Genomic DNA, 26,251 nt, shown 5'->3' with positions numbered 1-26,251 from the left:
GGCAATCAGGGAGCAGGGGAGGCAGCTCCCCGAAAGTCTCAAGAAACCAGGCCTGGCAGGCTTATGTACCTGACGTCCCCAGCTCTGTCCCCTGGTCGAACAGTCTCGGGAGCCCTGAGGGCCACCACCTTGCCCAGCACTGGGGCCCCGGGATCTGAGTGTTCTGTGGTTTCCCCATCCTGGAGGCTGTCACCTCCGCATTCCAGGCCCTGGGGGGTTGGCCAAGCTTCGATCTTCAGTCCTGCTGGGAAGCCCTTCTTCCAGATCTCTGTGTTGATTCTTAAGTGGAGTGTGTGCCCGGGACTCCCAGTGGTGCTTCTTCTCTAACCTCCCTGCGACATTCCAGCTGGGGTTAGGCCCTTCCCGCCTGGCACGGGGTGGCTGGGGGAGGGCAGCCAGGCTTCCTCATGACTCCTGACTTGCTGACTTCTCAAGTCTCCTGCAGGCTGGAGACCCCCCAGGGGCAGACAGCAGGCCTTATCTCTTGGTGTCCTCCAGTACCACCCCAGTGGGTAACAGGGCAGGCCTGGAGCCGTGTTTACTGACTGCCTCTGCGAGGACCAGGCTCTCCAGGGCCCGTCTGCTGGAAAGGACAGGGCGGCAACCAGGGAGGGCAGGAGGGCTGGGAGGTTCCCGCCCCCACCCTGGGCGAGCGTGGCCTGGCAGCCCCATCCACTGGGGTCCACATGGATGGCAGGGCCAGGAGGGACCCCTTGGACAGCAGAAGCCTGGGGCGGCCACACACAGAGATCAGATGGAAGCAGACACTGGCCAAGGAATAGCCCAAAGCCCAAGTACGTAATCTGCAGAGCCCAGCGCAAAATGAAAAGGCGGGGCCTCTTTCTTAAAAACTATTCAGAATATCAGGATGGCAACAGCAGAGCACAAAATAAGGTGCAGGGGCCCTTCATGACGGCACGAGTCAGGCCTCCTGCCCGCACGTCTCTGCCCAGGGGTTCAGCCTACCCTGTGGGGGCCTGATAGAGACACGGTGCGCTGGACGGACAAGTGCACAACTCTGACAGCTGCCCAGGGCAGGGCGGAGGCCGGGATCCCCTCTGTGAGGACACTCGATTCAGAAACACACATGGCACCAAAGAATGGCAGTGACGTTTTAAAAAAATTAAGTTTATAAATATTTTCTCCACTGTACAAAGTTTTCCCAGCCCTGCCCACCCCGTCACTGTTCACATTTCTCGCGTTTTTAAAATCCCAACTATATTTATTTTTTTTAAATCATAAAATATATTTTTTTCTTTGTTCATATTTAAAACTATTTACAAGGGCGCAGAGAGGCCAGGGCGGCCCGGCAGAGGTCAGGACGAGTCCGTGCAGGGGGACGGAGGGGGTGGGAAGAGATGGAAGTAGCTCCTCTCGGTGGCGGGCGAAGGGGGGTAGCTGTCCTCTGCCGACAGGTACTGGCTGTGGGGCGTCGGCGGCGGTGGGTAGGGGTCTGAGTCCGAGTTCAAGTCCAGGTAATACTTGCTGGCCTTCCAGCGGCTGGCACTGTAGTCGCTGTCGCCAACATCGGTGCTGCAGGGCGTCGTGGGGGGCGCCATGCCGCGGACGATGTAGGGCCTAGAGGGGACACAGCGAGTGGGGCCTCGGCTCGGGGCCCCTCACTCGTGCGGTCTCTCGGAGCCACACGTCCCCACCTCACAAGTGGGCGTGCCGGCACCCGCACTCCAGGGGAGGCCAGCCCCCCGCAAGGACGGCAGCCCCGGGCCGCGGCTGCCTTCGGGGTGGGTCGGGGGGGGGGGGAGAACGCGGCCTCCAGGGCCAGCCTGGCTGGCCTTGGGCGACTGACTACCTAACCCCTCTAGGCCTCAGTTTCTCATTGGTAAAATGAGGACGATAAAACAGGACCCGGTTCCAAAGGGGCTCGTGAAGGTTAGATGCGATTCTGCATGGAAAGTGCGAGAAACAGTGCCGGACACGGGAAAGTGCTTGACAACCGTTCCCCATGGTATCGTTCCTATAAATATCGGGAGACCGGTGGGCCTGGAAGGGTCCCCTACTGAGTTAAGGCAATCTGACCCCGGACATGCCTCCCAGAGGTCTCCTGCACCCTAAGGTTCTGTGTGGGGCTGCCGTACAGCCTGAGCTGGGGGTGCGGCCAGGGTATGTTTCAGAGCCCCAGGGGGCTCATCGAGGGCGAGGAGGGGGAGCCAGCACGGGGCACGTGGGGCTGAGAAGGTGCAGCAGGAGGACAGGCCCCACAGGACCCTGGGGGGGGCAGGAAGGGACCCCGACAGTGTGGGAGGGAAGAAGTGGCACAAAAATCGGACATAAGGAGTAAAGCTGGGGGTGGACCAGAGACTGAGGGGTCTGGCCAGTGTGCATGTGACAGCCTGGGGACAGCCACCAACAAGGCCACTGGGGACACACTGGGGCGCTGAGGCACCGGGGGGACCACGGCAGGTCCCTGACTAGGGCAGTGACTCGGTAACAAGGGGCACCTCTCCTCTTCAGGCCCCAGAGTTCCTGAAACGGCCACCAGATGGCAGGCGACGCTCTGAGGCGCCTCTGCACCGGAGGGGGAGGGGGAAGGGGGACGATGAGGACGAGGGGCCTCCACTCCCAAGCCCCTGCCTCCGCCTGCCCCTTCAGGTCGCTCCCGTGGGGTGAGGGGTCCAGTGCACCTGTGTGGCAGGCCCTGTAGGCTGAGAGCCCTGGGTCGAAGGTCACCTCAGGCCCCGGCCTGGCCCCTGGACACAGGCCAGCACACCCAGATCCCTCTTCTCAACGTTCTCAAGTGTCCGCGCCCCCCGCCAGCCCCGACCCAGGGAGGCAGGGAATGCAACCCCAACTGGAGCAGACCTGCGGGTTTCCCTGTGGTGGGTGGGAAGAGAGGCCCCACGGTGGCAGGGGCCACACCAGCACTCATGTGACTTGGACCTGAGCCTTCCGGGACGGAGGCAGCAAGCGGTGGTCCTGCGGCTGGATTCCAAACACAGGCACACCTTGGCCCCCCGTGCCTTGGCCTCCCTGGGCGGTGGGGGCCCCGGCCACGCCACAGTGGGAATCCCCTGGTGGCGTCATTCCAGGCCACGACTGCCTGGGCGTGTCCCCAGAGCTACTTCTAGATTCCAGAGCCTGCTCACAACACGGGATTTGGTTGGTTTCTGGACTCAACAGGCAGACCCGCTTCACTCCGTGGGGAGGCAAGCCGGGCACGGTCTGAGGGCCCAGGAGAGCCCACCAGCACCCTGGCCCTCTCTGCCAGGTCTTCTCACCGAGGAAATGGGGACAAGACCCCGCCTCTACCACAGGTTTGTCCAGAGGCCCAGACGGCCCCGGGTGTGCAGGGCTGTGGCAGGGACTTCGTACCTGTAGGGTCTCGCGGTGGTGGGAATGTTTGAAGAGTAGAACACGTCCACGTTGTACAAGGAGGGGTCCGTGGCGGGGGAGGGTGGCGGGTTCAGGATCTGAGGAGAGCCAAGCAAGGGTTATGCGCTTCCGATGGCGCCCCGCCCTCCCGATCAGGCGGACAGGTCTGCCCGGGGCCCACCCGGCTACGTGGGCCCCACACTGTGGGGAACCAACAGCTGTCCTGTCACCCCTGCAGGTGGTCACAGTGAGAGGCAGCGGGGCCTGTGGCCCGAATACCCGCCCTGCGGCCCAGCAGGGACCCCAGGCCCACACCCTGATGCGCAGCCGGGCTCTAAAGAGGTCCCTGGATGCCTGCACCCGCCCCATGCACTGCCCCCCAACACCCAGCAGCAGATGTCCCCGCAGGCCCTGGGGTGTACCCCGGTGCCAGGGGGCGCCTCATGACGCTTCTCTGGGACTTGTCTAACTCCCCTTTTGGACTGTGACTTCCCCATTTCTCCCCACACGGTGTGAAGACTAATTCCTACAAGACCCTCCTTATTCCTAACACTAAGGTGGCTCCGCATTCCGGCGGGAACCCCGACCACGAACAGGGGGCGCCACACTGAGGGAGGGGCCCCAGCCCCTCCACGCAAATCAGGGGAAGGTGCCCCCTTCTCAGGGGATGTATTGCCCCAAAACTGTGATAATGAATACAGGGCATCCTCCAGAGCCAGGCAGCCCAGGACCAGCCCCCCAGAGGGACAGAGGGACCTGGGGCCCCCGGTGACGCACGCAGATCTGCATCTTCCCCGGCAGCTGCCACCGACAGCACCCCACCATCACATGGCCCTCTGGGCATGCGGGGCTTTTGTGGGGTCACAGCCGGACCCTGCTTCCGGAGCTCACAGCTGAATGGGAACATGGCTGGCACTGTGTGTCCTGAGGGACTGGCGGGCAGAAGAAAGGGCCCAGCCTTTCCTGACAGGCAGGTGTATATGGGTCCTGATCACTCCCCAGCTGCGGCGTGCCCCCTGGTGACACATGGTGAGTAGCCTACAAGAAGTGCCCTTTGGGAAGTGGCAAGAGCCCCCAGTCCTTATTCTGGGGAAGGTCCTCTTCAGCCCAAATAGCCAGCCTGGGGATCCCTCAGGATTTGGCCCAGAGTTGGGAGGGCACGATACTGAGGGGATGTCATTCAGAGGGGGGAGCAGAAACCAGGTGAGGAAGCCCAGCAGAAACGGCCTCCTAGAACCGCCCCTGCACCCCACGCCCCTGGGGTCCTGTTTCTTCTTCTGCCCATGAATCTGACTGGACCTGGTTTCCCTTCACCTCCACCTCCAAGGTGAGCTTTGGGATTCTGCCCAAATCCCTTGCTCTGCGGGTGGTCACTGCCCCTTCCCCCAGTGCACGGTGGTCTGGCTGCTCTTCCCAAGTTTGGGGCGGGGGCAGCCCCTCAAGGACGTGGGCTCAGGAGAGCGCCCCCTTCTGGTTGGGCTGACATCGTGTGCGGAGTGTCAGACGCCCTCAAAAAGGCCGGCTTTTCCTTTAGCAGCAAAAAGCGGAGTTGGGCAAGGGGCTTCCATTGCCTTTAGATGCCATCGTGTGGGTTCCAGAAAGTACTTACGAAACTACCGTGTATGATCCTAGAATGGTGGATTTGTGTCACTGCATGCTGGTCCAAGCCCACAGAGTGCGCTTCACCAACAGTGAACAGTGCTACCAGCTGTGGGCTTTGTGTGATTATGATGTGTCCGTGTGGGTTCGTCCCTGGTGCAAGACATCAGAGGTGACACTAAGGGAAGCTGTCCACGTGGGGGGCAGGAGGCATGGGTGGCCTCCCCAGCGGCGCCTGTGGCCCGAATACCCTCCTCTCAATTTTGCTGTGAACCGAAAGTTGCCCTTAAAAAAGTCTTAACAAAAAAAGCACCTTTGTAAAACTGGTGAAATCTGAATAGGGCCAAAAAATACCCTCTCAGTGTCCTACTCCTTCCATGGTGCTATTGCCCTAGACTGAACATGTGTGTCCCCCGTCAAGTCCTATGCCGAATCCTAACCCCCGATGTGATGGTATCGGGAGGTGGGGCCTCAGGGAGGTAACTCAGTCATGAGGGTGGAGCCCACATGACCCGGGTCAGTACCCTGATAACAGACCCCGTTCTGCCCTGTGAGGAGGATGAGGCGGCCACCCGTGAACCAGGAACTGGGCCCCCACAAGACACCAAATCGGTCAGCGCCTTGCTCTTGGACTAGGCAGCCTCCCAAACTGTGAAAAACAGCTGTCTAAGCCCCACCCAGTCTGTGCTATCTTTGTTAGAGCAGCCGAGGACCACCAAGACGTTAGTCATGCGAGATGCTGCCTTTGGGGGGATCTGGGTGAAGGGTACGTGAGATCTCTCTGTATTCTTACAACCGCATGTGAATTGACAATGATCTCAAAATACAAAGTAAAAAAAGTTACTCTCTCGGCTGGGAAAACAAAGTCCAGCCTTTTGTATACTTGCTTGTGTACAGATTACCCGTGGGGACACACGAGAAACTCGCCACAGGATGTGCCTCTGGGAGGTGGCGGTTCTTGCTCAGAGTGAGGGGGTGACCGACCCTCCTTCTGCTGTACGTTCTACTGTACCTTTTGAATTTTGTACCATGAGCCTATATTACTGATGTGAAACAATGCAGTCAATCTGAAAACAGCTCGCTTCACACGGGGTTTCTTCTTTTTAAATATTTTTTTAAAATATTTTATATAAGGGCGCCTGGGTGGCTCAGTCATTGGGCGTCTGCCTTCGGCTCAGGTCATGATCCCGGGGTCCTGGGATCGAGCCCCACATCGGGCTCCCTGCTCAGCCAGGAGCCTGCTTCTCCCTCTCCCACTCCCCCTGCTTATGTTCCCTCTCTAGCTGTCTCTCTCTCTCTCTGTCAGATAAATAAAATCTTTAAAAAAAATAAATAAATAAAAAAGATTTTATTTATTTATTTGAGAGAGAGAGAGAGAGCACGAGCAGGGTGAGGGGCAGAGGGAGAAGGAGACTCCCCGCCGAGCAGGGAGCCCGATGCGGGACTCGATCCCAGGACCCCGAGATCATGACCTGAGCCAAAGGCAGACGCTTAACCAACTGAGCCACCCAGGCGCCCCAACGGGGTTTCTTTTTGGCAACACAAAAATGTTCTAAAACGGTAGTAACAGTTGCACCCACCTGTGAATATACTAACCGCCACCAAATTCTACCCCTGAAGTGGGTGAACTGTATGGTATCTAAGTTGTATCTCAACAAAGCTGTTTAAAGGGGCGCCTGGGTGGCTCAGTCGGTTAAGCGTCTGCCCTCAGCTCGGGTCATGATCCCGGGGTCCTGGGATCAAGTCCCGCATCGGGCTCCCTGCTCAGCAGGGAGTCTGCTTCTCCCTCTGCCCCTCCCCGCCACTTTAAGTGCATGCTCTCTCTCAAATAAATAAACAAAATCTTAAAAAAAAATCTTAAAAAAAAAAAAAAAAAGAATCCCCCGGCTCCCAGCGGAGCCAGGGGACAGAGAAGCCAGGGCACCGAGCCTCCTGGTGTCTGCATGGGGGGGCTCAAGGGGCAGTCCTGGAGTGAGCTGGTATTTCTAGCTGGTCACGTAGCACATGTGAGAGTCAGGGGATGGTGGCAACAGAGAGGACTAGAGGGATGGTGGGGAGTATTCTAAACTCCAGGCTTGCGGCTCCTCGTTTCTGCTGCCTCTAGACATGTCCCAGGCCTGCAGCCTCCAGGAGACGCAGTTCCCAGCGGGCAAAGCCCAGATAGTGTCCCTTGCTGCCCCCTTCCTCCCAGGGCTGCCAGTGTCAGATGTGGTAAGGAGTGGAGAGCCCGGACATGAGACACCAGAAAGGCAGAAACACCCAGCCCTGGCGGGTAGGGCTTCCTGGAGACCCCCAAAGAAAGCACAGGAGGCAGTGTTCAGCTTAGAAGAGCACAGTGTTGCAGGAAGTCAGGTTTGTAAGGATTAAAAAGTATAGAACCATGTAATGTCAGACCCCAATGCTTGTCTACACAGATTCACGCTGGTGCATCGAGCTCACCCAGGTCCCTGGGGCTGTGCTCTTGGAAGTGTCCCCCCACCTCCAGCCAGCCTCGGGAGAAGTCCCCTGGCAGGAACGTGGTGGAAGTGGGGGGCACTGGGGGCTTCAGTGTTTCACCCTCTGTACGGTCATTTCTCTGTAGCATGTGGCTCAGCTAGGACCAGGCCCTCAGCCCACACAGCCTCCTTGGAGTGTTTCAGCCACAAAAGTCACCTGCGAGTGACAGTCCTTTGGAAAACAATCCAGCTATTTCCTGGGACCTAGCAGGGCCTTGGGAGAGAAAATATGATCTTGGCAGGGACGCTAAGGAGAAGGGCACCCAGGCCAGTGGATCGCCCTACCCAGACCGGCCCTATAAGAGGCAGTCATAGACAGGGTGGGGCCTATGAGGAACGAAGGTGGTCACCAGGGCACTGAAATGTCCAACAGCAACCCTAGGAGGTGGGATTATGGGGGAGACTCCGCCCCTGATATCTGTATGGGGTTTTCAGATTAGCCACAACGAATAAGGAGTATCCCTTCTACACAGAGAAAATGTCCCAAGAGAAAAACGAGAAGATGCACACGGGGAAGAAAGCAAACACTCCCACCCTTCTCTGTGGTGGTAGGACAGCTAATAATTCTAGGAATCCTGAGGTCACAGGAAGTGTCCCCTGGCCAGCCACTCATGGTGGAGAACCCCTGCTCCCACCCCCACTCACCGGCGGGTACAGGGTGGCCTTGGTGCTGGACGAGCTGCTGGACGAGGCCCCGGTGACATGGTTCCGGTCATAGAGGGGCACTCCGCCCCGGCCCCCCATCAGGCTCACGGAGCTCATCATGGACTTGCCACATGAGATGCCTGCCAGGGGGAGGGGGACAAGGTGGGTCAGGGGCCAGGCCACCCACAGACACAGCACACGCCCCTTGGCTCCTGCTGCCCGTAAGACCCAGGCTCAGCGGGGGGGGGGGGGGGGGGGGGGCGAGTCCTGTCCTGTCCCTGCCCCCACCGGCCCCTCTGCCCACCCCCAGCGTGCGTCTCACCCACTCACCCCACACCCTGCCCCGGCGACTCACCCCACCTCTGCCCAGGGCCCTGGCCCACGGCAGTGTCTTACCTGTGAAGGGACCGTGCTGTGAGCTGCCCGGGGCTATGAAATTGAGGGGCACGTGGGGGGTCCCACTGACGTACTCATGCGGGAAGGGCCCGTTGGCCCCCGCGTAGCGCTGACACACCACGCGCTGGCAGACAAAGTAGACCCCGCCCATGACAAAGAGGGACAGGATGATGCCGATGACCGGCCCGATGGCGCTGCTGTGGGCCGGGCTGTCGTCGGAGGGCGGCTTGGTGATCTCTGTCAGAGAACGGACAGGGAGAGAGGGCGGACATTAACAGTGAAGGCTCGGGCCCTCCTGCAGGGGTGGAGCCCGCGTGCCCCGGAGGGGCCAGTTCAGCACAGCGCCCAGCGGTGGCGGCGGGGGGGGGAGGGAGACGCTGGGGTGCTGGGGCGCCAGGCTCATCTCAGTACCACCGACATGCTGCCCCCCCCGGCCTGCCTGGAGCACCCTCCTCTCTCCTCCTCGCTCCCCCCTTCCTCTCTCGTCCCGCTCCCCACCTGGCTGGCTAAGCTCTACCTACTTTCCAACAATCCCTCAACAGCAACCCCCTACAGCAGCCTCAGATCCGTCATCTGGGGCTCTCCGTGGAGGCTGAAAGCGTGTGCGCTGGAGGCCCTATGAGTCACGGGCCCAGGCAGCTGGGCCTGGGGGCTGCAGGCCTGTCTAGTGGGGGACATCACCCACGTACAGGGGCTACGCTGGGCCGACAACACACCCAGAGCTGGAGGCATGCGCTGAGCCCCACATGCCGGCCCGGCACAGAGGCCCGACGTGAGGGTGGCGTGAGGGGCGGAGTGTGACAAAGCCTGGGCATGGGGGCTCTGCCAAAGCTGCAAAGCCAGAGCCCACTCAGGGCTGCAAGGTGCCCAGGAGTCTTTCTGGGGTCCCTGCCAGTGCAACGGCCAGGTGGGGGGACTCCTGGGGCTGGCTCTGCTGTCAAAGCCTCAGGAGGGGGCGGGGGGGCCACGGAGGCTCTAAACTCAACTTTGACAAAGGGACATTCACTTGCTCATCAGGCTGGCCCAAGGATTCCAAAGGCAACCCACTATGTCCCTCCTGCCAGCCAAAACCCAAAGGGAAGGAGGAAAGTGCTGGTTCGGGCGACAGGACCAGACTACGGATGAACGTCACCCCTGACAGGGGAACCAGCGTCACGCCAGAGGCTGGAGACCCCGTCAGAATGACACCTGCCCAGCCAGTGGGCGGGGGCTCAGATCCCCGGTTGCCCCCATCTCTGTCCTCTGGCCCCACGTTACTCACTTTCTTGAGATGGTAACCGAGGTGCCTCACCTGGCTTCACGTGAAGGTACAAAAGTGTTTGGGGACCCCTCCTCCTTCCCCGCTCACAACACCTCTCTCCTGCAATCAGCTCTCAGACTAGGTACCTCTACAGTAAGTGGAGAGCCCGTGTCCCCAGACATGCACGCACATTCCCACTTCCTGTCTGGGGCTCCAGCTCCCTTCCTGTCACAGCCTTTCGAGAGCCACCACCTCCAGGGAGCCCTCCCTGACTGCCCTGGCCTCACATCCCGTGGCCCCCGTATCCCCGACTATACAGGCCGCATCACTCAAGAGGCGTGGAGCATGTGTGTGCATGTGGACTCTGCACCTCCTCAGCCAGAGAACAGGCGGCCGGGGGAAGGGCCACCCCGACCCCATCAGAGTGGTCTTGCGGCCTGAGAGATGCTGCTGCGTGACGTCCTAGTGGGCAGAAGCGCCCCTCTCAGGCCCCGTCCGCCGCAGGTCCGCGGGGGGCCTGTCTCTGGCACAGCCAGAAATACCCCAGGGCCCACAGCCCCCGTCCCCCTCAGCTCAGCCTCACCACTGCCTCTTCTTCCCGGAACGCTTCCCTGCCTGCCTGCCCCCAAGGCCCAGTACTCCCAACCTTCTGGCCTCTTCGTTCGGCCCCCAGCATATTTCTCCTCCTAGTCCCGACACTGGCCCGGGGTGAACCCTCGACGGGGAGCTGGCTCACCGCACAGGAGCTCATCGGAGCCGTCGATGCAGTCGGGGAAGGAATCGCACTGCTGCTTGATGAGGACGCACTGGCCGCTGGCACAGCGGAACTGGTTGGGCAGGCAGACGGCTGCAAGGAGGAGTCTCGCGTTCAGAGGGGCTACGGGGTGTGATGCGGCCAGGTGCGCTACGTGCCCCACCACTAAGACCCAGCAAGAAGGTCTGGGTTCCAAATGCAGAGCAGACAAATGGGACCTTTCGAGGATGGGGTCAGGGAGTGGTCACAGCAAATCCAGTCTCCACCCTCCCCTCGATGACCCCTGTTCCGAGGCCTGCGTGATGCTGGGGTAGGGATGGCAGGGAAGAGACCTTGGTGAGCCCCGGGAAGTATTTATCAGGCTCCTACCACAGGTCAGGCCCAGGCAGGGCCAGGACTAACACAGCCTCTGCCCCAAGGCTCGCCTGAGTTACCAGGAGGTGAGAGCCAACTAGAGGAATGACCTAGAATGGGTGGGGCAGGGGACAGGTGCTATCTCAGCAGAGCTCCCTGGGTGGAGGATCAGGAAGGAGGAGCAGAGCTCAACCAGGAAGGCAAAGGCAGCTCACAGCCTCTTGGACTAGGAAGAAGAAGGCTGGGTACGGCCTGCCGTCTCTGTCTCCCTCCGTGCTCCAGAATGCGGACCTGGAAGGAGCTACAGCTCTTCGAGGAAGGCACTGCCCGGGGGGCTCAGCCAGCGCCCACCCCCAGACCTTGCTATTTAAGCTCCCCACCTGCCCTGCCCTGCCCCGAGTGTCCCTCCCTGGGAACCAGAGACGAGGGGACCCTGTCCTTGCAGTGAGCGGGACAATCTGTTGGCAACGAAGCAGGGGAGGAGGCTTCTGAAAGAGAAGGTAAAACCCTTCTCAAAGGCTTGCTTTCAGTGCTGTACTTTGCACCAGGATAAACGTTTACAGGCGAAGAGGTGGGGGAATGGCTCCTAGTCTGGGCTCCCGCCATCCTCTGAGACTGTCGCCAAAACACGTGTCCTAGGACAAGGGTGTATGGTGGGACTCCGGAAACTCTTCTGTAAAGGCCCAGGTAATAGGTATTTAAGCTTCAAGGGCCATAGGTCTCTATTGTAAGGACTTAACTCTGCTGTTTTAGGGCAAGACCAGCCACGGACAATACGTAAACAAACGAGCCTGGCTGTATTCCAATAAAACTTTATGAAAATTGGTGGCGCTCCGGATCTGGCACTCGGGCTGCAGTCTGCCAATCCCCAGTCTACCACCTCCCTCAAAATCTCAAGGGTCTGTAAGCGGGAAAGACTTCACGACTACAGCTTTATAGAAACGGCTGAGGAAGTGGCCCCCACCCCCAGGCCCTCATCTTCCACAAGATGGCTGCTCATCACAAATGGGGACAGTGGATGGTGACCAACGAGCACGTGAGTTATCTAAGAACAGCATCCAGCGGCTGTGGGGGAGGCAGTTAGAGCAGCCCACTAAACTCAGTCATGGGGCCCTGGTGCTGACGATATGTGGCAGGAAACAACCAAGCACGTCCTTTATAAAAGGAAAATTCAGAGGATGCACACAGATAAGATGTTTTGCTGTCAGGTCTAAAGGAAGATCCTGCTGGTCAGAGTGGACTGGGGATGACTAAGGAAATCCTTTTGTCATTTTTGGCTCAGTGGGGTGCTAAAACCACCCAGGAGTAAGCGTTATTCCACAGACTGCTCTGTGGAGGACAGCACTGCCTTTTGGGACAGGGATTAATCAGCGTGCACCGCGGAAATCCAGCTGACTACTGGGCTTTGCCTTGGGTTTTTGTGAAACTCTTGACCCAATGAAGGAAGGCAAAATAGGCTCCTACAGTCTGCTTTCAAGCCAAACTGCATGGCAGGACAGGGTGGATGGCAAGGTTTTCTCAGTGGGCCTAAAGGTAACATTTTCCTCTCCTAAACCGAGGAGGATCTGGCACTTTCGCCCTTGGCAAAGGTTCTACAGTGAACCTGCTCGTGTGGCCAGACTGAGCTCAAGCTTCAGGAGGGCAAGGCAAGCGGCTGGCAGGGGGCGCAACTCAGGGAGGGGGCAGCCAGGATGGAGCAGGCCCAGAGGGGGTGGGGGCGGGGCCAGAAGCGGGGGTGGGGGGGGGGGAGGGCTATGGCAGGCAGGGGCAGGGAGGGGCGGGGTCAGAGCCAGGGGCAGGGGCGGGGCTGAGGAGGGGGCGGGGCAGGGGCAGGCGGGGTGGGCGGGGCCAGCAGGGGGCGGGGCCGGCCTCACCGTCGCAGTCGGCCTCGTCGGAGCGGTCCTGGCAGTCGGCCTCCCCGTCGCAGCGGAGGCGCAGGTCCACGCACTGGCCCCGCGCGCAGGGGAACTGGGCTGCCGAGCACACCGGGCAGCCCTCCTCGTCGCTCTGGTCGTCACACTCGGGGAAGCCGTCGCAGCGCCAGGCCCCGGGGATGCAGTCGATCTCCCCGGTGGCACACGCGAACTGGTCGGGGGAGCAGGTGGGAGGCTCTGCGGAGGACACAAACACCATCACGCACCGCCCCGCGGGGCCATGCGCTGCTGGGCTTCCGAGCGGGAGACGGTTCAGCTCCATCACGGTGCTGTACCCACACGGTCTCTAGGGCAGTGTGATCTATCCTGTCCCGCCTCTAGCCCCATCGTAAGATGAAAGTGGGGGTCATAAATGTTTGCTGAAAGGAGACAGGAATCCTCTTTGTTGCTTTTTTTAACTGTGGGGAAAGGGTCCTGAATGGAAACCTGAGCTCTAAGCAGCAGGTGCTACACCAAGTTGAGGAGAAAACGCTCTTAGCTAGAAACTCGATCCTGACCACTGAGAAGCCAGGGCAGACCCACCTCCTATGGGTCTCCATCTCCTCACATGCACCTCAGGGCATTGGGCCAGGTCTCCGGGGATGCCCACTGGAGCCCCAACTGGAGCCCCACCTTTGCCTGCCTGGGGTCCCAGGCTGGGCTACCCATCTAGCGTAGAGTCTGTATGCGTGCCTGCCCGGCCACACCTGAGCATCCAGTGCCTGCACACACACACACACATAACACACACACTCCCCTTAGGAGCTGGAGGGTCAGAAAGCAGGTGCTTAGGACCTGCATCTGTTATAGATCTGGGGCAGCTGGAGCAGTGGGGCTGGGACTCTGCGGGTGGCTAGCGCACCCACGGATACAGCAGGGGGCTGCTGGAGGACCTGCTGGGCATCTTGCTGGGGAGCAGGCTAAGAAGAGGCAAGAGCGCGAGGATGCCATGGTGAGAGGGTGCAAGGGGGAGCAGGAAGGCTCCCAGTGGAGGGAGTCACCTAAAGGTGGGGAAGTGAGTGAGCAGGAGACAGGAGACCTGGGGCCACCTCCTCCCAGGTGACCATGGCAAGTCGCTCCTCTCCTCATGTCCACCTTCCTGAGTGCAGGCCAGGTTTCGGCCAGGACTCAGTTGGGGAGCAGGGTGGGATCGGGTGGGAGTTGGACAGGTGTGGGTTTGAACCTACGCTCCCCTCGGCAACTCTGCACAACCAGACAAACGCCCCAACCTCCCAGAGCCTCCATTCCCTCATCCCTAAAACAGAAGCAGCCACGCTACGCCCCACGCTCCTCACAGGATGGCAAGGTAAGCATGGCTGTGTGTGGCTGTGCCTGGCTTGGGAAGGGCTCAAATAGCTTTAGTGGCGGTGCCACTGAGAAAGCTGAAGCACGTGGCTGCACCTTCTGCCGTCTGGCGCCTGCCACCTCGTGAGGCACCAGGCCCCTCGTCACCCCTGAGAACCCCTCCGAGCTCTTATCCTCCTGTGCTCTCCCCAGAGAAGTAGCCAGGCATCCACAAGTCTGAAGGGCCGAACCCGGGGGTTGGGGAGGGGCCAAAGGGGCACCTCATTCAGGTAGAGGCCCAGGGCTGGGGTCCAAGGGAGAGAGCTGAGCACTCTGGGCAGCCCGGGCATTGTGGGAGTCAGGGCCACTCAGGCCACAAAACCACGTGAGCCCTGGGGCTGGAACTTGGAAAAAAAGCCATAAAGAAGCTCATGAGGGTCAAGGTGGCCCCCACCAGGGACAGCCACAAAATGTCCCCTCTGTTCTAGGCAAAGCTCTCTGGGGTTCACAGTGTAAGGCAGGGCAGGAGAAAGCTCCAGAAGGACAGGCCCTGTGGTCCTACCCCCTGAGCTCCAGGGGCAAGGCGAGCTGAGAACGGGCACGCGTGTACTGACAGGCACGTGCTGAGCATCTGTTGTGTGTAGGACACAGTGTGGGTGCCGTAAGGGGCGAGGATAAGCAGAAAGGGGACAGGATTAAAACCAGCATCTGAGCTCACAGAGAAGGGGAGATGAGAGGATCCAATGTCACCTGGGGGACAGTGGGGGCAGCAGAGAGGAAGCCCTGGCATTTGGGCTTCATCACAGCGATGATGACAATTGTCACCTTTTTTTAGGACTGCCCAGCATCCCACAACCTAATAGTAGCTGGCATTCCTGTGTGCCACGTGTTGGGGACCATGCAAGGTGCTCGTTACGCAATACCACAACAACTCCGAGGCAGGTGCTCTCGACTTCTCTACTCCACAGAAGAGAAAGCGGAGGCTCGGAGAGGGCAAGTGACCAGCCCAGGATTGCTCAGCTGGGGAGTGGGAGAGCTGGGATCTGAACCAGGTCTGTCTGACCCCGAAGCTTACATTCTTGACCACTCCCCACTCAGCTTTAGGGGAAGAAGAGGATCTAGGGTGGAAGGAGGGAGAACAGACAAAATTACAAAGAGAAACAGCAAGCCTACTATTGGAGTTAGAGACTTCAACACCCCCGCCGGTAACTGAGAGCTCACAGGCAGTCAGGAGGGACAGAGATGGCCTGAACAACACCATCCACCAACCGGATCTAACTGACATCTACAGAACACTTCCCCCAGTAGGAGCAGATGACACAACCTTCTCAAGCTGACCCGGAACACTCACCAAGAAAGACCACATGCTGGGTCATAATATACACCTGAACAAAGCTAAAAAGGTAGAAATCATATAAAGTATGTTCTCTGACCACAGTGGAATTAAACTAGAAATCAGGGGCTCCTGGGTGGCTCAGTTGGTTAAGCATCCAGCTCTTGATTTTGGCTCAGGTCATGATCTCAGGGTCCTGGGATCCAGGCCCACGTCAGGCTGCATGCTCAACAAGGAGTCTGCTTGAGATTCTCCCTCTCCTTCTGCCCCTCCCCCTACTCACACTCTCTCTCTCATAAAAATAAATAAATCTTTAAACTAGAAATCAGTCACAAAGAGATAGCTGGGAAATCCCCAATTATTTCGATATCAAATCAACACACTTCTAAATAACTCAGGAGCCAAAGAAATTTAAAATTAGGAGAAATTTTAAAGCAATTTAAACAAAGGGAAGAAAACAACTTATCAAAATTTGTAGGATGCAGCCAAAGCAGTACTTCGAGGGAAATTCACAGCCCCAAATGTACACACTGGAAAAGGAGGGCAGACAGACATTTGGTCCTGGAGGCTGGATGCCACAGTGACTGTGATTTTAAAAGGATGCTGGGCAGGGACTTGGCAGGAGGGGAACCCAGTGTCCCAGGAGAAAGTGCTGAGGTCACACCTACCACCACAGGTCAGCAGGTTCTGCAGCAGCACGAGGTGGACCGGGCACGAGCACCGTGGTGTCCCGTCACCCTTGGCAATGCAGATGTGGGAGCAGCCGCCGTTGTCCCGGGCACACGGGTGGGCTGCTGTGGAGACAAAAAGAGGGAGGGGGTTGGGCTCTGCCTCTCACCTCAGGACTGCAGCCTAGAGGGTGCTGGAAACAAGGGCCAGGCAAGAACTCGCAAGAATGGGTGCTCCTGTGGGCCAGGCCCCTACACATCGTCCCACTTAATTCCCAGGGCAGCCTACGGGGTCTACTTCCTCTGCCGTGCATTTTATGGATAGGAAAACGGAGGCTGAGAGCACTCATATCACACGCTGGCCCGTCTACACCAGCTCCCACTGCGCCCACAACCAGCACTCTGCACTGCCTGTCTCTCATGGTGGAGTGCATTGGGGGATGGCCCCCACATAGCCACGTCCTAATGCCTAGAATCCGTGAATGTGACTTTATTTGGAAAAAGGGGCTTCACAGATGTAATCAAGTTAAGGATCTGGAGAGGAGATCATCCTGGATTTTCTGGGTGGGCCCTAACTCCAACGATGGGCGTCCTTGTAAGGGACCCCAGGGGAGGTGAAGACGCAGACACAGGGGAGAAGTCTGTGTGATGACAGAGGCAGGGACCGGAGCCCTGTGGACACAAGGAGCACCTGCCACCACCACAAACTAGAAGGGGCAAAGACCGTCCCCACCCATAGCCTCCAAAAGGGGTGCAGCCCCACTGCCCCCTTGATCTCAGACGTCTGGCCTCCAGCCTATAGGACAATACACTTCCATTGCGTTGAGTCACCCAGTTTGTGGCCATTTGTTACGGCAGCCACAGGAAGCTAATACACGTGGGGATAAACAGCAAGACAGCGAATCCCCAGGGAACTCGCAGTTTTCAATTCAATGAACCGAATTAACCAACATCTGACCTACAGGAAGAAGCCTGGGAGGGTGGCTGCCCTCCCTCAGGTGAGAGGAAATGAGAGAAAGCACAGCCCCCCGCCCCACAGAAAAACCAGGGTCCTGCCTCAACCTCGGGGATTAAGTGCATAAAGTGATAGAGGTCATGGTTTAGAGCAGGGTCGCCACGCTTTCTCTATAAACAAGAAAGTAAACAGTTTTGGCGTGACGGGCCAGACCATCTGTCACAAGTCTTCCAGCTGTCACAGGAAGGCAGCCGTGTGGGGCACATAAGCCAATGGGCGTGGCTGTGTGCCAATAAAACTTTATTCACAAAATCAGGTGATGCCCGGATGGGGCCTAGGGGCCATGGAGCGCCAGCCGTGGTTTAGAGGTGAGCTGTAGAGTTTCGTGAGTAAGCAGGTTGGGTGCCCCACGTCCCAGACCAGCACGGGAGAGCTCACTCAAGGGTCCCCCACCCTCACCCAAAACGAGGAGCCTCTCCACATCACCCTAGACACTGCACATTAGCACTCACAGCGACGCCCCCGTCTCCGACCTCATCCCTGTTAGTTAAACATTTCCTGGCTCTCCCATCCCCTCAGGTCGAAGGAGCTGCCAGTCGGCGTGCCGGGCTTTGTGCCAACACCAGCGGGTCTGGACGTTCGTGGGTTCAAAGCTCACCATTCTGACCACGGGCCAGCAGTTCTCAAGGCTGTGACACCCAGGAATCCGCGGCTTCGCTGAGAATGGTGTAAGGGGCCGGGGAAACTCAGGCACTCTGATCCACATCCGTCAGGCGCCTGAGCGACCTGGAAGCCGCTTACCCAGCGACTTCACTTATCCAGGACCTGCCTGGCCGAGAACCCACAAGGCCAGAAACCAGCCACCCAGCAGTCAACACAGAAGTGACCGATTCAATTCATCAGAGGTGACGCCCCCAGCTCAAGAGAGAAGCTTATCCACTGAGAACATGCCGCTTGAGCCGAGGGGGAGCCAAGCAATTAGTAGGAGTCACTCAGAGCAAGACAGGAAAGGCAATCAGAGACAGGGACTCCGGGGAGGGGAGATGTGGCCAGCGGGAGGGTGAGGGGCCCGGGTGAGGCGAGCAAGTAGGGCAGCCCCCAGGGCCTCGAAGACGGGCAGCTTGAAGGTAGCTGGACAGGACAGGGACAGCGATGGCCCTGCTCACCGCTCTGTCCTGGCAGCAAGCATCCGGCCGGCAGCCGGGGTGTATTTACTGAATACAGAGTGGGCAGACAGACACACACACACATGCTCCTATATCAATCTCTAGCCATACACAGAGGGGGTGGAGGAACAAGAGGTCCCCCAAGCGTAGGGGTCCCTCCCTCCCAGCTGTTGGGCGCATCCTAAGTCCCATTTCCCAGCCTGATCCCCTGCACAGTGGGTGCGATGAGCCACGGCATGCCCATGGTTTTGTTCCCGTACGCGGCAAAGGCGTTTTGCATTTGGCAGTGAGGCTACTCATCAGTTAAGTTGGAGTTAATCAAAAGGGATACTAATTTAAAGGTGGGTCAGACTCGGATCTGTTGCTGAGACGGAGGAGCAGTGAGGGCCGAGAGTGGCCCCCACCAACCGCCAATCCCGCAGTCCTCACCCTGGCCAGCCTCCTACTTGCTCCGCGGGATCAGTTCAGGGCTCTGCACAGATGCCCCTGCTCCCGTCGGGCACCTGCCCACAACACCCCCCCCCCCCCCCCCGCGCCCACATACAGAACTCCTCTAGGCTGATATCCTCCACGGCGTGAATGCCAGTCAGGTGGGCGACTCGGCCCTGGACTCGTGTCCGCTTGTCGCCGGTGGTCTTCTCCACACGCTCGATCATCTGCTGCTGCCGGTCAATCCAGTAGAGGTGCTTGCCCAGCACGGTCAGGCCCATAGGCTGCACGATGTTGGCATCCTCCAGGGTCAGGCGGTTGGCCCCTGCAAGTGGGACAAATGCCCCCCCGAGTGGCAGCGGCTGACCCCCAGAGCTCAGTCCATGCTCAGCTCAAAACAGAGGGCTTGCCAGGAACCCCAGGGGATTCCGCACTCTGGCCAGGGCCAGGAGCTAGAGCGGCTTCCCTGGAAGCAGGCCGATCTGCAAGAAGCCCTCGGACAGCACTGCTCCCATCTAGGCTGCCTCCCACTGGGCTGGCCCCTCCCCCCGACCCCACGCATGGAAGAAAAGGCCCTCTGAGCTCCTCTCCGGCCTCGGGGCATCCCAGTCTAAGAGGCAGCCCATTGTAGGGCGGCTACAAATGTGGGTGCTGGAGGCGGAGGGGGTCACACTCCTGTCCCAGCCCGCGCTGTGGGACCCTGGGCAGGTCACCCACCCTCGCGGAGACTCCTCTTCTGCCTCACCACATGGGGATCATTCAGGACCTATGTCTGGAACACTGGGCTGGGACCGTATGTGGTAGACACAAAGCCCCAGCACAAGGCCCACCCGAAACAGACCCCTGACAAACGTGGCGGCTGGTACCACCATTACGGATGACGAGGGAGGCCAGCTGTCCCCCTGAAGGTCAGATCTGTGGGTTGCTGAGGGACCCAATGCCCGGGGCAGCCCCAGGGCACATACCTGACAGGTCACAGCTTTCGATGCGCTTCAGGTCCGCGTCCACCCAGAAGAGCTTGCCCAGCCTGTTGTCCACCACGAGGGCCACGGGCCGTATGAGGCCCGTGGTGAAGAGGACCTCACGCTCGGTGCCATCCAAGGCCGCTCGCTCGATCTTGGCCGCGCGGTCCTGCATGTTGGTGAAGTATAGGTAGCTGCGGGAGGGGAGCAGGTAAAGGACGAGTGTCACGGCCTGCCATCTCCACGGCCAGGATGGAGCACGCAAAGCACCAGAGAGGGCTGGCCCCCAAGGCTGTACGGGGTTGAGTGGTGTCCCCCCACCCCAAAGAATTCATATCTACCCAGAGCTCAGAATGCAACCTTAATTGGAAACTGAGTCTTTGTAGATGCCGTTAAGAATCAAGGTGAGGCCACCTGGTCAACACCTGGAGCCCCCAGAAGCTGGAAGAGAGACAAGGAAGGGTCCCCGCAGAGCCTCCCGAGGGGGCACAGCCCTGCTGACACTTAGCTTTAGACATCTGGGCCCTGGAACTGTGAAAGTTCTTTTAATCCCCCAGATGGTAGTCGTTTGTTGTGACCGGCTCAAGGACTAGCCCGCACTCTGGCTAAGTCCCCGCCTCCGTGGAGGTCAGCCTCAAGGGAGACTTATTAGGTTGTTAAAGAGCCACCTAAAACAACAGGCTTGTGCTCCCTGACCCTCGTGTGCTGCAGAGGCTGAGACCACCATCATCCTCAGATTCTCGGATGCAGACAACGAATCCCTGAGCTTACATCACCTACGTGAGGTTGCAAGGGCAGCAAGTGATGGGGTCAGGTTTCAACCTTGGTCTGCCCGGCCCAGGACCCGTGTGCACAGGAGCCGTGCCCAGGCGTGAGCTCCATCAAGCGGTGCCTCCACAAGTCTGAGCCCTGCCTGGTGGCAGCCCTGCAGGTGCCCGAAGGTGGCTGTCGTGTGCTTGCCGCCAGGCCCCAAACCTTCCCGTGCCTAGCTTTAGTTCTGAGCTTTAGGTCATGTGGGTTTCGGTCTCCCTCTCACCCTGGTTATTCCCTTTGGGACCCTCCGAGTCTGTCTACATCTTCATGGAAGGAAGAAGCTCCCAGGAGTTGAGGCTGTGCCCAGAAAAGTGGTGAGCTCCCTGTGATGGAAGGTATGCAAGTGAATAACCAGCCATCATCTGGGATGCTCTGGAAGGGATTTTTGTTTTGGGTTCAGATTTGATGGGGATGGTATAAAACCTATGAACGAAAACTTCTATCCTTTCTCTGTCTCCCTGCCGGGGTGCAGAACCCTGCACTGTGGTGCCCGCCCACCCCTCGGCCTCGCACCCTCGCTCGGCGTTGACGACGATAGCCCGGGGCTTGTCACGGTCCCCACGGAGCACCACACCCATGGCGTCTCCATTCAGCCGATGGACGTTGATGGTATTGGTGGCCTCACACGTCCAGAACAGCGTCCTGCTGTAGACGTCGATGCTGAGGTCGTGGGGCTGCCTATCTGGGTTTTGGCTCTGGCTTGGAGAGGTCAAAACGAAGGGCTGTAAAAACGAAGAGATCTGAGCGTTGGCTACGGCCGTCATGGGAGGGCAGAGGCCTCAGTTTCTGAGTCCAGACTGCAAGTCGGGACTCCAGCCCTGTCTGGGGCCCCTTCCTGTCGGATCAGCAAAACTTCATCCTTGGGGGTAAGGGGTGCCCCTAATAAAGAATCAAAGCCACCAGAGGGTGGAGCTTAGCAAGACTCACAGGAAGGGAAACAGATGTTTCCCAAATTAAGTAGAAACCCAGAAGGTGTCCCTAAAGGACTTTTCCTTCCAAGTCTTTCCCTGCTTTTGCCAGACACCAGGAAAGAACACCTCCTGATGAGACTTTAAGGCAATCTGCACCCAGCACCTTCCTCAGCAGGGAAGCCACGGGCCATCAATTCACACTTCCCATCCTCCAAAGGACTCAACTCGACTGTCACCTGCCCTGGAAGGGATGGAAGGAACGCATTCCCACCATTCTGCCAGGCTCTGCCCGCCCCACCCCCCACCCCCGCCAGCAGAGATGATGCCAACCAAGGACACAGACCACAGGGGACGGCTTGTCAACGCTGTGCTGTCAATGGAGCACTCTATCAGAAGCAAGGCCCAGCCCGGACACACAGCGCTGGGGCCCAGGTCAGGGTGGAGAAGAGCCAAGGGAACTTCACAGACACAGAAATCGTCTGGAAGTCTCCACCGGCGGCATTTCTCTGCGTCGTCTTGTTACAGAGCCAAGATTTCACCATGAGGACATGAGGTCTGACCCTGACCACGCCAGAGAGAAAGGGAGGGTTCAGTAGCTTCTGTACAAGGAGTTTTTGGAAACTGGCAGGCTGGGCCAGGCAAGGCGGTGAATGCCACACGAACGGAATGTTGGCCACATGGAGACCCCGAGTAGGTCCTGAGGCCGCCGTGAGATGGTCCTTCACGGAACGGGCCACCGAAACCTAACGTGAAAGCGGGCCGTTCTGCTACAATAAGCATTTTGAAAAGGGATACTTGTTCTGATGCATCGATTCACTGGGGCCCAGTGTCAGCCTAACACGGATTTTGCATTTGCCAAAGCACAATCTCATCCGCGAGAAATACTGGGTGAATGCGAGGGCGGCCCACACGATCCCACACCTGCAGCGCCCTCCACCGCCCGTGCGCGCTGGGCGCGTAACCTCCCGCCCCGTCGACTCACGCAAACCCACGAGCTGCGGCCCTCCCGCCCCCATGTCCTCAGCCAACTTCGGGTCTCTTCAAGGTCATTAGGAGTTACGTCTTGAATCCTTTAACATATGCAAAAAGGTGCACCTGTACTTACGAGGTTCCTATCTTTTCTTCACCTGTCCCTGGCAAGAGTTTTGAGTGCTGTGCGCCTCGCCCCCTTCTCCCATAGCCCTGTAGTTTTGCTGCGTGATTCTGCGTGGCGTAGTGAGGTTTAAGAACGTATGTGTTGCATTACAGCAAAACGGACTCTGCGAGTCCAATGAACTAAGAATAAATCCAGAATAACCAATACCAACTAGCCTTGCACAAAACCACTGTGGAAAGAAAGAAAAAAAAAAAATCCCATTTCTACATATAATCATAATCTAAGGGTTTCACACTGCTCAGGATTATACCCTGGGAGGGCATAATTAGAGCCCAGATTGTTGTTGACGCAAGCCGTGCTCTGTTGGCACCCCTCTGCTAAGCAAAAGGGGATGGCAGCCTGGAAATGGCCCGATGGAGCTCCTCGCGGAAGCGACCCCCGTGTCCCCCAACAGGTACACTTGCCTGGGTCCCGTCGTCCTTGGCTCGCTTGATGTTCTGGCGCCCATCCACCCAGTAGATGAACTTGTCCAGTGGGTCATAGTCGATGGCCTTGACGTTCCTCAGCCCATGCAGGGGCAGGATGAGGTCTGGGCTGTGCTGATCATCGGGGATCATGCGGCTGATGGCACATTTCTGGCTGAACAGCAAGAAGGTGGTGGGCGCTAGAATGGGCAAAGAGACGAGGGGGTTGCGCGTCAGCGTCTGAAGCCGAAGACGGGGTCGGCAGGGAGGGACGGCATTCTGCTTTCTCCTAAGAGGCAGATCTGCATATGTACCTACTAGATGCACTGGGGAAAACGGGAAGGACATACAGCTACTTCCTGGGGGTGGACTACGGCGGATTCTACTTTCCACGTTATGTGTGTCTCTGCTGTTTCAACATTTCGTAAGTGCGTCAACTATTTTGAAATAGATAGCATTTTTAAATTATCAAGACTTAAAACAGAAGGAGGGTAACGGTAGTAAATACCAAACTCCCAACCATAACTGTACTTAATGCTCAGATAACCGTATCATTTGCCGTATGCCCGCATGTGCTCACGTGAACTGCTGAAACTGTATGAAGTGAACTTGACACGGGAGGGGACACTTTACGGGGGCGTCAGTGAGCCAAACTGCCTGGGTGCAGAAAGCACACTGCTCAGAACGTGTAGGAGGCGATGGTTAGAGCCACTGTTAGAGAACTACAGTTGGGTGATTCGAAACTAAGTCACGGCCCTAGGTCTGCCAGCCACAGGGGCAGAGACTCGAGTTACAGGCATCCCCACCGGTGGGTGACTGCACCTTTGCATTGACCCTTCAAGGTGATGGCCCTCAGGGGACGGGGACCACAGGACCAAAGAGATCCCAAGAGTAGGGAGGCCCAGGCTGGGTCGAGGACCTGCTGCTTCATCAAGACACAAATACATGGGCCAAGCCCTCAGCTGAGTCAGTCCATAGGAGGATCTTTGGATGTAAAATCCACTCACAGGGGAGAGCACTCACTCACAGAGCCAGGCCTAAGCCTCCAGGTAACGTGCGGCTTATGCAGTGTACAGCCTACTCAACCATCCGTGAACACCGAGGCACCTCCGGACAAGAGGCTCCTTTGTGCCTCCGTCCCCAGAGCCAGCCTGATCGACATGGGGGAGGGGCGGGGGCACAGCGGGGCACTTACGGCTGCAGTTGCGGCTGCTGGGGTCCAGGGTGTAGTGGGAAGCACAGCCACAGCGGTGGCCGCCCGGGATGGCGAGGCAAAGCTGCCCACACTGCCCGTTGCTGTGCATGCAATCGTTGAGGCCGTCCTGGCGGGAGGAGTGGAACACCAGGATGTCCATCACAAAGTCCAGATGGCCCTGGATGAGGGTGCGGTTCCGGCCACTGGTCTTGTCGGCCCTCTCGATGCTGTGCAGGTTCCAGTCAGTCCAGTAGATGTAATCGCTGTACTGCGTCAGGCCAAAGGGGTGCGGGAGGTCGTCAGCAATCACGACGCGCTCCTGACCTGCGTGGACACACATGGGCATGGCGTCAGCGATGCACGGCCAGGCCACAGCGCAGGGCTGACTGGTTCGAAGCTGCCTGGAAACCTGCGTCAGAGTCAAAGTGTTCCAGCGCTTTGGAAAACAAGCAGGGCCGACTGCAGCTGGAGGCCACCTACCCTGTGACCAGGCAAGTCCCCTCCTACACCGCAATGGAGATGCACATGCTGTCCACTCCAATGACATAGACTAAAACGTGCACAGAGCCACAGCCGGGAAACAACCCAGATGTCCACCAGTAGTAGAGTGGACGGAGGCGCCTGAGTGGCTCTCAGTCAGTGAAGCATCTGCCTTCAGCTCAGGTCACCATCCTGGAGTCCTGGGATCGAGCCCCGTGTTGGGCTCTGCGCTCAGCGGGGAGTCCGCCTGAGATTCTCTCTCTCCCTCTGCCCCTCCCCAAGCTCGAGGGTGTGCATTCTCTCTCAAATAAATAAATCTTTTTAAAAACTTTTTTTTAAAAATCAATTAAAAGGGGGGCCCAGCTGGCTTAGTCCATGGAGCATGCAACTCTTGATGGTCGTGAGTTTGAGCCCCATACTGGGAGTAGAGATTATTAAAAATCTTAAAATAAAAAAAAAAATTAATGAAAAATTTTGAGACTAGGAAAAAATACGCCAACATGTCAATATTAATTAACATGGGGTGGTGAATATTATGAATAATTACTTTTTCTTCCTGTGTTTCTGTGTTTTTAGAAATGTCCTACGTTGATTAGTTTACCATCAGAAACAAGCCCGTCATTACATAAAGACGTTCCCCAAGTGCGTCCATCAAACACATACTCGAGCTTGCACGCCCGGGGCCCCGCGCCAGGAGCGGGCTCCCAACAACCATCCTCGGTGAGAAGTGCTTTCACTCAGTTCTGCCCACGGCAGCTGCCTGAGGAAGGCACCGTCAGTGTTAGGGAACCGAGGCCCAGGAAGGTTAAGGAACGTGGCTGAGGTCACACGGTAAGAGGCCGGGCCAGGACCGCACCCCAACAGTGAGGCCCCCGGTGCATAAATGTTTATGGCATTAAATGGAAAGCAAGCTAGAGCAGAGTGACAGCCAAGCCCACGGCACGTGGCGACCCTCGGTCTCCAGGGCCGTGGAAGTTTCGGGGCTCGTGCTGATTTCCGCCCCTGGGCCTCTTCCCTCCAGGGCAGTCAGTGAGCTTAATGATTTCAGGCAACCACCGCTGTTCAGGGATGGGTTCCTCATCAGGCACCAGCCTCTCGTAATTCACTGTGGGGCTGGCGGGGCTGTCTCAAAGACACGTTCAAACCTTGCCATTGGCCTCAGAAACCTGGACAGGAAGCGTGCGGGGCAGGTGCAACCCGCCCTGAGCAGAAACCAGGACGCCAGGGTTCCAGCCCTGGCTCTGCTCATACGATACCTGCGACAAGCCATTCAGCCGGCCTATGCCTCTGTTTTCTTACCTGTAAAATGGGCACAACCACACCCATCACAGCGGGACAACAGCGGTGATCAGAAAATCAAATTCTCTCCATCGCCTGGGGCAGCCTATCACCCGGTTACCCCCGAGAGCTAACATAACCACTCCCTTCCAGCAGTACAGAGTCTAGATTTGCATGTCCTGCCCCCACTGGTGGGTGACTTGGAACGAGGTATTTTTCTTTTCTTTTCTTTTCTTTTTTTTTTTTTACCTAGTCCCAGGATGTTGGTGTGGCCTATCAGTGGATCCGAGAATAATGCCCAGCACACAGTAGGTGCCTGGGGTCAGATGGAGATGAAGTGTGTTAGCCCTGGAATCTGGGCAGCGCTCTGCAACCTTAGGGAAATCCTGTGACCACCCTGGGCCTCAGTTTCCCCATCAATGAAAATCTACACCATGTTAGAGTCCCGGCACAGGGCCTAGCCCCGGCTCTTAGTAGCTGTGCAGCAAACA

The 26,251-nt window shown here is 58.1% G+C and overlaps 1 protein-coding gene across 1 annotated transcript in view; it reads right to left on the bottom strand.

The window, feature by feature from the left end:
• Positions 1-1,107: 1,107 nt before the first annotated feature.
• Positions 1,108-26,251, bottom strand: part of LRP5 (LDL receptor related protein 5) — a 98,650-nt gene continuing 73,506 nt past the window's right edge. The window contains exons 12-23 of the mRNA XM_035013447.1: positions 24,003-24,326; positions 22,808-23,007; positions 20,850-21,058; positions 19,527-19,717; positions 18,677-18,886; positions 16,012-16,137; positions 12,688-12,924; positions 10,442-10,552; positions 8,466-8,702; positions 8,070-8,209; positions 3,331-3,428; positions 1,108-1,578 (exon numbers count right to left, since the gene is read on the bottom strand). Of these exons, the coding sequence (XP_034869338.1) occupies positions 1,317-1,578; positions 3,331-3,428; positions 8,070-8,209; positions 8,466-8,702; positions 10,442-10,552; positions 12,688-12,924; positions 16,012-16,137; positions 18,677-18,886; positions 19,527-19,717; positions 20,850-21,058; positions 22,808-23,007; positions 24,003-24,326 (2,345 nt within the window). The 3' untranslated portion in view covers positions 1,108-1,316. The remainder of the gene's footprint in view (positions 1,579-3,330; positions 3,429-8,069; positions 8,210-8,465; positions 8,703-10,441; positions 10,553-12,687; positions 12,925-16,011; positions 16,138-18,676; positions 18,887-19,526; positions 19,718-20,849; positions 21,059-22,807; positions 23,008-24,002; positions 24,327-26,251) is intronic.

The sequence above is a fragment of the Mirounga leonina genome, unplaced genomic scaffold (genome assembly GCF_011800145.1).
Source record: "Mirounga leonina isolate KUSES-001 unplaced genomic scaffold, KU_Mleo_1.0 Mir_166, whole genome shotgun sequence".
In the NCBI taxonomy this organism is placed as follows: Eukaryota; Metazoa; Chordata; class Mammalia; order Carnivora; family Phocidae; genus Mirounga; species Mirounga leonina.
The sequence above is the reverse complement of the archived record's forward strand: the minus strand, read 5'-3'. Positions and strand labels throughout refer to the sequence as shown.